This window comes from Vollenhovia emeryi, unplaced genomic scaffold (genome assembly GCF_000949405.1).
Source record: "Vollenhovia emeryi isolate VEMERY1.0 unplaced genomic scaffold, V.emery_V1.0 DF939135.1, whole genome shotgun sequence".
In the NCBI taxonomy this organism is placed as follows: Eukaryota; Metazoa; Arthropoda; class Insecta; order Hymenoptera; family Formicidae; genus Vollenhovia; species Vollenhovia emeryi.
Window position 1 is genome coordinate 998,465 of NW_011967231.1, and position 12,063 is coordinate 1,010,527.

General features: G+C 44.7%; 1 protein-coding gene across 3 annotated transcripts in view; it reads left to right on the plus strand.

Annotated features, from left to right (window-relative positions):
• Window positions 1-10,751, plus strand: part of LOC105567704 (homeobox protein homothorax) — a 400,400-nt gene extending 389,649 nt beyond the window's left edge. Inside the window, exons 13-14 of one of the 3 annotated variants that reach the window (XM_012022777.1) lie at window positions 9,920-10,082; window positions 10,674-10,751. In XM_012022777.1, the coding sequence (XP_011878167.1) occupies window positions 9,920-10,080 (161 nt within the window). In that variant the 3' untranslated portion in view covers window positions 10,081-10,082; window positions 10,674-10,751. Of the gene's footprint in view, window positions 1-9,919; window positions 10,083-10,643 lie in introns of all 3 variants that reach the window. The other 2 variants (XM_012022776.1, XM_012022778.1) reach the window with 2 other exon arrangements.
• The last annotated feature ends 1,312 nt before the right edge of the window (window positions 10,752-12,063 follow it).

Here is a 12,063-nt window from a genome sequence, read left to right on the forward strand (position 1 = left end):
TCCGAGCGGTCGAGCCGGCCTGAGTTCTATTAAGGAATGGCACGCTAAGTAATTACATCGTGCGATATCGATCTCGAGATCGATCCTACCTGTGACCTGGAAAAAGCCGACGTGAATCGTTACTCACGGCGGATTATATTGCGCATTCGGGAGAAACGAAACGGCCAAGTTCCGCGGCGGAGGGAGCTCCGCCGCGACATTTAAACGACCAGCCCGCCACCGCCGTCGGAGCTTATTTACGCCTGTCGTAAGGAGATACACTTCCGACGTTTGTGGCTCTCATAACCTCCGTTTATTGACACTGTTAAGAATAGTTCCTATAATCCACGGATCGGACTTTGGGCTACAATGGCGTGCCCAGCGCGCGGCGCGCCTCGTTAAAGCGCTACGGGGACAGGTGCGAATTTAATAGTTTTATATTAAATTTTAATGATAGCGTAGTTATTATTATCTACCGCTCGCCCTTATCGCCGACGCAATTACAGCTCCCACAACGATTTATCGGCCCAAAAGTTTTACGACGCTCGATAATTTACACTTTGGATTTTCCTTTTGTTATCACAGCATTCGCGTAAAGATATACTAGTTTCTTTTATGTAAACGGACACGCTTAATCTTTAGATACTTTGTTGCATTATCGCCGATAAAAATATATTTTGATGCAATATCTCGATAGTTATTGATGATTTTTCGCGAGGCAAAAGTCGTAGGAAGATGCAAAACAGAGATTTTGCTCGCCACGTGGCGGACCAAACCCAATTATCATAATTTATAGCAGATGGATTAATTAAAATATCCAAATATTATGCATGCCGTGTAAGATGCGATAATATATACGTCCATGCTGCGTTTCTTACGCTTCGTAACCTTATAAATATTAAACGATTTATGGACATTGCGAGAAACATTTTCTCCCTCGGTATCGCCGGTCATTAATTATTTATCGCGTCAACTAAAGAGCCAGTCAACCGCGAGCACTCATTAGGTTTTATCGGGAGGACCAGATGAATTTAGCGAATCGCGATACGGCGCATCGCTGACAGAAATTTATGTCAATTCGCGGTAGAGTGGGCGCGCCATAGAAGAAGGGCCGAAGCTAAAGAACTGGGTTAAAATATGCCAACGCCACCGCAAACCCGAAGAGTAGAGCAAATTAATTTCGGCTTGTCACAAGGACGGGCATCCATAAATGCAATAGCTTCTTTGCTTTCCTCGTCGCTTCGTACGTTCCGCGTTCTCCTCTTTTCTCTCCCCCGATCCATCGACCGGCATCTCCCGCGAGAAAAAGGGCTCGCAATAATCGTGATTTATGTATTCATTACCAACCACTTCGGCACGACTCGTTTGCACTGTTTTCAGCTGCCGGCGCGCTACATCGCCCCGGTGCCGCAGTTTGTTTTCAATTTTCGAGCCTTTTTCGACAGGACGCATTATTGCGCGATGCTTCGATCGTTGGTCATTCTCCAAATAGCTGCTGCCTGCAACAATTACCGCGAATTATTCTTTGTTCTCTGTTCGATTTAGACTTTCCTACTTTTTCTTCGAGATTTTTGTAATTCTTGTCGGCGATTAAAGCAGCTGGCGCAAATATCTTCCCGTTCGGAAAAAGAAAACGCTGGATCGCGGAGTCGATTTTACATACGAGTGAACTTTGATATTCAACATATCACGCAACCGACACTACTAGCGCGAGCGAGATTTTGGTCATTGTACGCGGGATCTCGTTGATTTTCGTTGCCAACATTCTCCGAATGTTCCCCGCGGATGAGATATGCTCGGGCTTCATAGCAGCAGCTGGGCCGATCGATGTCCGCGCACGGTTAGTGGATATTCGAGTAGAACGAGTAGAGAACGTTGGAAAGAACCGAAACGGCCGGGCGCGCGGGGTGGACGTTAGGAAAGGGAAGTTGCTTGCTGGAGACAGCGGAAGAAAAATAGCGGAAGTCATCGACCTCCGAAGGGCTATATATCAGAGAGGGTCGCGGGAGGATGGTGGAGGGAACCCTGGCGAGCGTAGCGCGCGAGTATTCTCGTGTACATGCACGGGCACGCCTCTGTGTGCGCGGATAGGTGGGAAGGGTAAAAGGAGGGCGAGTTTTCGTGCGATTCGCGAAGTGTACCAGCCAGGGGCACGAGAACGAAGACGTTGAAGAGCTAGAAGGACGAGGAGGATAAGAGTTGGAGAAGTAGTACGAGGAGATAGTACGGAATCTAGGATAGTAGTCCTACCGTTTTATCATCTAACCGAGGCGAGGACAACGACAACGTCGCTGCTGGTGATTTCGTTTCTTTCCACTCTCGTTCGCTCCTTTGCAGGCCGGGTTTATCTTAAATGAGACTCCCGGAGGGCTTAACTCGGCTTGCCGAGGTTACTCCGGGTGCCTTTTACTCGCGCCAGGATATATCTCTGATTGATTAAATTCCTGCAATTACGTCGCGTCGTATATCACACCGCCGGCTCACCCCCGGCGAGGACGCGTTCGACAAAACTCGGGATTCGGACGGGCGCGTCAAGATTGTCCTCCGCAGGTGGATTTGCGTCAGCGACGCCTTTTACATTTCATTGTGGTAGACGTTCTACTGTAACAGCGGCGACCCGACATTCATTCAATTGACCAAGTCAATTTTACTCCAAACAACGATAACGTATGCTGGCGTTCTCTCACTATCGAGCATGCGAAAATGGACACGAGTTTGTCACTTGATATTAATATAGAATGAGATTAATCATTTTGTTATCATAATTGTACTTAGTTGTAATTCGTACAGAGTATTTGCTCTTTATAAACTGTTTTATCGCACGTATAAGGTGCGAATATTGCGTGTAGATACCAATATCAAAATTATAAAATCCAGATTTCCATACAAGTACAGGTTTAAGCGATGTATCATGTTTTGTACTTAATAAATGAATGCGTTATTACTATTATTGTACCGCGTCACTATTATTATATTTGACATTGGCGCACGGATACAGCGTCAGAAATATACAATGTAAATTACGGCACGCGCTTCGACAATGCGACGCAAATCCGAATAAGCGATGCGCAACAATGCCAAACGATTTCCGCAATTGTTGCCATTATCGTTTTAATCATAGCATTTACGATCACGCCTCAACAATGGTAACGCCACCGAATCGGCGCAGATACATTGTTACTACGTCACAATACAGCGACGCTACGACACCGATATTATTTTCTGACTCGACGATATTATCTACAATCACCGTCGAAATGAACAATGCGTGGAAACGAGGAGAAGCGCTCGCGAAGAGAAAAAGAGAGCCCGTAAAGAGAACCTATACAGAAAAACGTACAGACAAAGCATGGACAACATACAAGACATGGAGAATTAGAGAGAGAGACAGACAGAGAGAGAGAGAGAGAGAGAGAGAGAGAGGGGGGGGGCGAGAGAGAGAAGGAGAGAAGAGAGGGAGGAGGTACAGGGGGAGCGAGACTAGGAGACCAGGCAGCAGCAGGGCGGATGAGTTATTAGATCCGGCGTATCCGGTATTGCGTCGCGGATGACCAATAGTTTCATCGAGGGATTGTTGAAGGTTCCGGAGCACATTTCCGACTTCCGCTTGGCGAATCGTCCTTCCGCCTGCCCTATCGCTTCTTCTTCGTCGTCTTCTTCCGATCGTCATCGTTGCGGTCCCATCGGTAGCTGCCGGAATCTGCAGTTGCGAAATATAGGAGCTCTGAGCCGCTCGCGGAAAAATGTGTACTGAGAGAAAGGCAAAACTTGGATCCCTCTGACATCGCTGTTAACCACGACGAGCCTTTACGTTGCTTTCGTTCCCTCTTTTGTCGACTGTTCGTCTAAGGGATAGTTTGACTCTCAAAGGATATTGTTGCCCTTGTACAAGCTTCTTCATGATATCGAGCAATGTGTTCTCGTTCTACACTACACGAGAAGTAATCGAGATTTTCGGGACACGTTTCCATTTCGAGAATGTCGTTAGAGTAATAGGACATAAGATCGTAAATCAACGTTTCGGTGATGATATTTTCATATGTTTACTTTCCGGTGTCGAATTTACTTGCAGAGTATCCGTCTTTCCATCGCATCCACAAACATAATTATAAAATAAATTTCAAAAACGTATAGAGAACATTCTTTTTACTATTATAATTTATATACTTTTTCTTGTTATACACACATGCTATTCTATTTATTTTTCGTATCAACTACTTCCTCTATTTATGATATTTAAACTGCGATACGTGTACTATTGCATAAATTTTCTCTTGATTTATTTAAAGTTATTATTTTATTAATTTTTTATTATTAATTTACGTGCCACGTAAATTAATAAATTTACGTAAATTTAATCCAAGATCTTGATGGTCTTATCGTACCCCGTGTGTTCTTTATCAGTAAAATATACACATTTTGCACAATTTGTGCTGAATAAGATTAATATTTGATATCAAGAAATACGATAACGCACGCAAAACAGGGAACATCTAATCGAGAATGTCTGATCGAAACGTACTCGGCGTAATTGAATTAATAAGCGTCACGGGATGAATATTCGCGAGGCGTTACGAGTTGTCAGACGGAGCCTTGCGAAAGTGAAACCCAACAATTTGTTCGACCCGGTTTAACCGGCTAATCCTTTGCCCCGGTACGCCGCAGCTTCCAAGTACTTCTTCGTGGACCTTTTCGTCGAGCACTTAGCGCTCCTTGCTTGGTCGCTAATTAAGTTGTCAATTCCGAGCGGGTCGTCGGGATGAGATGGAACTTGGGTGCTTCCTTTAAATCTTGAGTAGAAGTTCGTTACTGCACTCGGCCACGGTGAACTCAGGAAACTGATGGTTGTTACTTAGACTGCTCATATCTATCATGGTTTCCCTCGCTCTCTTCCTCGCGAGCATCCTCGCCACTTTGCCTTCCTTGTCCCTCTTCCTCCTCTCCTCTCTCTCTCCCTCTCTTCCTCTCTTTCTCTCGTCGTCTCCGTTCGCGGTTTTAGCACCCTCCTTCGCGAAAGCTCCTGGAAACTCTGTCGGTAACGTTAGGTCGGGTTATATCGAACCCAGGAAACCTCCGGCGAGGAGGAGAACTCGACTTGAACTCCGATGGAACTCCGGACGGAAACTCGGCGTGAACACTCGGCGTGTCGCCGCCAACTAAGTTGGAGAACACCACCCACTAACCTCCGTAAGGATTCCTCGCTCATCTAGGAAGCATCGGTGGCAGCCGGAGAGTCCGACCACCTTACACGCCTCCGTACCTTCAGCTCTGATCCTCCGCCTACCGCTATGAACGTGGGCCAGGCATCCAGCCAGGCCGCAACCATAAGTTACTACTAATGTTGTTCCCGTGTTCCGCGGCCGAATTTGTTGAAGGGGATTTCGGACGGTTAGACAGTTTTGTAAAATTTCCGCGTGATTTTTATCTACTTTTTTTTCACCGCCAAATATAAACATCAACGCAATTTTCGTGTAAATTTTATATTATTTTCCGACTAATCCCATTAGATGAAGTTCTACCTATGGTATATTATAATATTCTGACATCACACTCTTAAATAATCTTAAAAAGTCTCGGAAACTTTTCGGGCTTCAATATAAATTTCAGCTCAACGACGCTGTGAGACCGTGAAAACATATCTTCTTGCGAAGTAGTTCGTCCTTAAGCTTCTAACTTATTTTCTTCTCCTATTTTGAAGGAAGCAGTTCCGTTTCGCGGCCGAACTTCGACATTCCACCACTTCGAACGAGTCTGTCGCGAAAGTTTAATTAGATCCACCTTGAGGCAATTCCAGGCCCTCTTGCCATCGGTCGCCACGGCAGCAAGTTAATGAGTCGATAATAAATTTTATTCAGTTACAAAGATAGTGTCTTTAATGAATCTGAGGAAATATTCAAACTATCGCTTCGTTTGATTACCACAGAATTCGATTAATTTTGCCTCGTAGTTTATAGTTAAAAATTAAATTTCTATTACTCTCTATGTCTCCTTCGGAGAGATCGTTTTCCTTTCTCTCTTACATAATATATCTATATAATTCTGTAGCTGTAATTAAATTTTACGCCTATAAACCTTACGGGAACGAAACAAAACACACTGAAACGCGTTTTCATCTTACATCCAACCATTACCGAAGCAGTGAAGATCCATTCTCGCCGCGAACGGAACATTTTTCTAGCGATTTAGCCGAGTAACGATTAACACACACACGCGCGCGCGCGCTCACGGCTACTTTATTTTCTACCATCCCGCAGCGAATTCGCCTAAGTAAATTACCAGTCACGGGGATAGAGCTGGAAGTCTACCGGCTTCCTGGGCAACGGATTTCGTGTGACGACAAGCGGGGTGGGGGGGGGGGACGGATGCCGGGGGCTGGTGGGTAGCTTTGTGGATTTACACGATACCGAAATACAAGCGGCGAGCCGACCTCGACCGGGGAACTTTATTGCATTACGCCATGCGGCGTTTTTCCTATCGTCGTGCGGTCTCGTTGCACCGTGGGCTCCAAACCTCATCGAATTGACCCTCTGCTTCGGCTTAGTCCGGGACAGAAATAATGTTCCTCGTCCTGCGGTATCCGGGCCTCCGTCGGAGAATCAACGAATTCCCCGGATGACTCTGAAGAGCCGCGCGAGGATTCCCGACGCCGTAAGAACGGCCATTAAGACGGCGATAATAGCCGGCGATAATTCGCCTTTGTTAATTAAAGCGTAACGAGGCGATAGCTCAAAGGTTTCATATAGTGGATCCGACTACGCGATCTTCATCTTTGATCCTCCGCAATGCGACTCATGATTTATTCACAGGAAATTCCCGGGACGCTTTTATAGATTCCGATTTTATCTCGAGATAAATCCGACGCAGATTTCTTTTATCACCGTATGAGACTTGACCAGAGTTAATCGTCACATTTTTCTTTGCATTGTGTTTTTAATATTTAAATATTGTTCAAACATTATACATTTCGTGACGATGTGTGTGCTTTTTTAGTTTACTCATCGTAAAATGCAAAGGCACAAAAGCTCCGTTTAAGTCGTTGAAACAAAATTAAACCTACATATCTAATTTCTTTTCTGACAATAAGATTTAATGTAATTTCGCATAACGGATATTAATACCACGTTATCCGGCGCCGCTTGTATTGCCGCGCAGGAAACTTTCCCATATGAATAACTGGATCTAATCAGATTGGCCTAATCGCATTTCGTTCCGAGACACTCCACCGCGCATCGCAACGATTCTTAACAACTTGTAACTCGCAGGCATAGAAAGGGAAACGGTTTAGCGAGAAGAGTCCTCGCGCACCACCGCGTGCCACCCCTCCGGTTCCCCCTCAAGCCTTTACTCGATCGTGCCTCTCCCGTCTCTCTTCACAGCCTCTCTTCGTGGTCTCTCCCGTCGACGTTGCGCCGTTGCAAAGAGAAGAGCGATTCCTTAATTTCCCATATTGTGGCTCGTCCCAGCTATCCCGGGAAGCCCCGCTGCGTTATAGCGCGGTTTAATCACACTACAAGCGCGCATCCCTCGTTAGCGGAATATCGTGGTGGCTATAATATGAGGCTACATTCCACGCGGCGTGTACATCGTACAAGGTATGCCGTGCAAGACATTTCCAGGATCTTCGCGCGGGATCCCTGCGCTGCCGTTGCGAGATCGATAATAACCTTTCGACGTTTCTTCGTCGGGAAATGAAAAGCAAATCGGCGCCGTTGCGCCGCGCGCGAATTATATAAGTCGGAGAGGTAGCAGAGATCTGCGCGACCGAGGTATTAGACGACCGAATCTCTTTGCGATTTTTTTTTCCATCGAGAACGGCAATTCAATCTCTTTACCGCGAATTGGAAGTTTTGCTGCATCGATTGGTAGCTTGATTTATTTCGCACGGAAACTCAAGTTCAATTACTCTACTTTTTCTTGCATACAGGGTGTCCGACACAAGAGGACCCCTACGAAAAATGGTGGTAGAGCCCGGCCTGTTAGTTAATATAATTTTTGTAAAATATCCAGTAACACTTCGGTAACAGTGCTCATTATATCTAACCGTAATTTCCGCGCTTTTGGAACAGCTTTGAATCCCCACGAAAACATTCATGTCATCCCGAGAATCTCGCGTTACCGATGTCGCTGGATCTGTAGCGATCACGTGCTCGCCGAAGAAGCAACGGGAGCAGATATATTGGAGGGCATTGCGCGCAAAACACACCTAAGGAAACCGAAGAAAGAGACAGAGCTCGAGCGAGGGGGTGGGGGGAGGGGAATTGCAATAATTGTGATTTACGATTTGGTCGCTAGAGCAAAGTAAAGCGCGGAGAGTTCGTTTGAAACGGTGGCGACGTATTTCGCGAGGCAGAAGAACTCGTCGGCGGGACGAGAAGATGAAGAAAAAGGCGAGTGCGGGGGGGGGAGGCAGGAAGCGAGATTGCGGACTTCCTGCTTTTTGACAAATCGCTGATGGAAAATCCAGCGAACCGTGGGAAAACCGCGATATACTAGACCGCCTCTCGCCGGCTGGCCTCCGTGTGTCTGTGAGCAATGGCCCCGGCCGCTGCGAGGCTTAATTGGCGTTCTTTTCCGCGACCTACCGGAACCGATGGCTTAACTGGCAAAGCTCGTACCGTAGGACGGAGGCGACGCACCGAAATCAATTTCTCATCGACATTAAATACACCCAAACTGATATCGGCGCGCCTTACAATGACCTGCCGGATCCTAGAGCGAAATCTTGGTCTTTCGTTATCAACATGCATGTATCTGCGCGTCACATTGTCTAAAGATTACACGCAGGTAATGCGTGGAGCTTGATAGGTCTGCGGCGACAGACTGTATATAATATCGAGGGACGCAGGTTGGGGGAGGGAAATTTTAGCATATGAAAAGCTTAGTCAAGTATTTCAATGGCAGTCGAACCCCGAGTGTCTCGGATCTCAGCGACACTCGTTTATCCGTCTCGCTCTCTCTGTCCTCATCTCGCTCGTGTCGTCAGCTTCGGCTGAGCGTTTACTGGCGTAGAGGGTAGGACGCAATCAGTGCCCTTGATTTATCGTGGCAATATACATTAAGATACCGACATTAAAACTAGGGGAGTCTCCCATGGATTCCGAGGCTCCATTACCGCTTAGGACAGGAGAGCTGTCGTCACATTGCATCGAAACGCTTGGACGAGATTGAATTCTCAGCTGCACTTGATACGTCCGATATTTTCCTGAGATTAACGGTGATCGGTTATTTGCGTGCAATCGCATCAGTCTTTTCTCGCTCATCAGCCATCGCGAAAACCGCAGAAATTTAATCACGTTGACTGTCGATACATTATTGACGTGGGTTTACAGATCGCGAAAAGAGAATTGTAACCATCGAGAATATCAAATTTCTAATCAATAATTCGAAATGTTAATAAATAAAGTACAAAATAAAAGGCACTATATGTACGCACACACACGACACATACATACACGTACACGCACACATATCGACGCCACCAATGTCACGAGCGAATTATGAACATTATTAAATTATAAATAATATTAAGTTTTGCATATCTCACAAAGATATTTTTATCATTTAATGTTTCTGAACTGTTAACATTTGTTTAAAAAAATTGTATCAGAGGAAGCAAATTCTTTTTGTTTCTTTCTTCAATGCGCCAAGCAAAAATACGAGTCGAAAGAATTCGCTGAGGAAGCTAAGAATATCCAGAGAGAAGTTTTCTGAAATTATCCGAGATACGATCGTGACTTTGGTGAATCGCATCACACAGCTCGCCGTGCGATATGTGCTCCTCTCGATCTCCCTCGTCCTATCTCTTTGAGATGAGGAGACCGAGTATCGAGTGGGCATCGAGGTCTCGAGTTCCTCGAGAACTTTGGAAGGGGTCACGGCGAGCTTGTCCAGTACCCGCCTGCCAATTACGGAACAGAGATCTAACCGTAGTAATGTGTAGTGTTTCCACCATTGTCCGCAGGACCAAGCGGGGCATACAGTCCGGATGCGACGATGGGCTACATGATGGACGGACAGACCAGCATGATGCACCGACCGCCCGGCGATCCTACCTTTCACAATCAGTACCATTACCCAGAATACTACGGACATCACTTATAAAGGTTCGTGTATGTTGTACTGATGTTAATTTCTATTATCATCGATATTTCTTTTATCAAATCTACATCGGATTACGATGTATTTATATTTATGAGTTAGTCTTTATATATATTTCTTTACCTCGTTACAACTCCGAGTTAAGCTTCCCATTTCATTGCAATGGAAAGTTTTATGGGAAGGCATTAACCTCCTTGTTCTACTCTGGAAAACGGCATTTGATTTTTTAAACCTATTTATTGTTATTACTGTTCGGAGATTTATGTCCTCTAAAGGATTATGTGATAACGGTTATCTTATGTTACTTTCGAATTGAATTTAATGTTTCGCAGACCTCGTTTTTATCAGAGTCATCGTTTTCCACTCTAAATTGGTAGTATCGTATATAGGGGCTGGCAATTTGGATTTTTTGCTTCAATTGCGACTGTTCTAATACTGAGCAATTAACTTCTTAATTGATTCAAAATATCAGCTAATTTTATAAAGTCACAAATGAAATAGATTATTAACTATACAGAAATTTTTGTACGCATGATATATATTTTTATTTTGTATCTTCGCGTTAGACTGAGGATCGCCAACCTCGGATGTTTCAGGAGTACTTGCAAGAATGGAATGGAACGGATGATGAAATGACACGAGTTCTAGCAACACGAAAAGCGTGACGGACCTATCGTGCTCAGTTAGCGTAGATCAGAATCCGAGGACAGCGATGATCCGTGATCCCTCCAGGATGATCATCATGGTAGTCCCGGTGATTTCTTACTGCGCCGCACGTCGAAATCCGTAACACTTGGGTGCTTGGCAACGAGGAAAACGACACGAGGAAAGGGAAAGGGCGAAGGAGCAAAGTTCCCGTCTCAATGGGAAAGGACAAAGCAGATGAAACGCCGCAAGAGGCCGACGAGAAGAAGATCATGGAATTGTCGAAGGAAGAAGGACGGATACGAGACGGAGCGAAGTGGCTGCGGAAACGATGGGAGGAAGGAACGACACGAAGGGGAATGAAGCCGCGGCTTGGTCTCGAGGGTGACGCGGCCGCGAAGAAATTCATGTGATTGTTCTTTGTACAAATATTGCGGTGTAATATTGTAGTGATTGAAGAATTTAAATGTTAAATTTTAATACGGTCGCGATCGAGATATATTAATGAAATATAAGTGATATATAGGCAATTTAGCGGGCATGTACATTAAAAAAGAAGAGGCAAATACACCCGGTGCTCGCACGGAATGTAGAGTATGTTCAAGTGCACAGACGACGCAAGAGAGGTACAAGAAAGAGAGTACGAGAGACATACGAGAAAAAAAAATCGAAGTGGCAGTATATATATATGTATGTATATACATATATATATTATAAATAAATATAAATAGTAAGACAGAGGATGAAAAGAGAAAGAAAATTATTAGATGGCACAGGAGATGTTTAAAGGTATATAAAAGCAAACGGACGCAATTACAGAAGAGAATTAGGTCGAATGACATCGACGCGTGTGCCGGACTCGAGCGTCGACCATTCAATTGCATATATATATAGGAAACATTAAAATTTGTACAGTTATTAATTATAAATGAATTTACTAATTAAAGGAAAAATATATTATATATATATATAAAAATATATATATATATAAATATATATACATAACGGAGAGTACGAAGAACGTGTGGCCCCGGTTGTAATATAAGTCGAGCGTTGTAGTTGGACTGGGATGATTATCGTACATTACCGACGCGTATTAGACACGAGAAAATTTCCGCGCAAATCGAGAGAGGAGAGCGGCAGATGCGAGATGGCGCGAGTGAGAGAATACACGAATAAACGTACTGAGGGATTTTAGATATTAATAAAAACAGAGATATAGATATCAGTGAAAAAAGGAGAGAGCAAGAGCGAGAGAGAGTGTGTGAAAGCGAGAGCGAGAAAGAGAGAGAGTGAAAGCGCGCGCGAAAGAGAGAGAGAGAGAGAGAGAGAGAGAGAGAG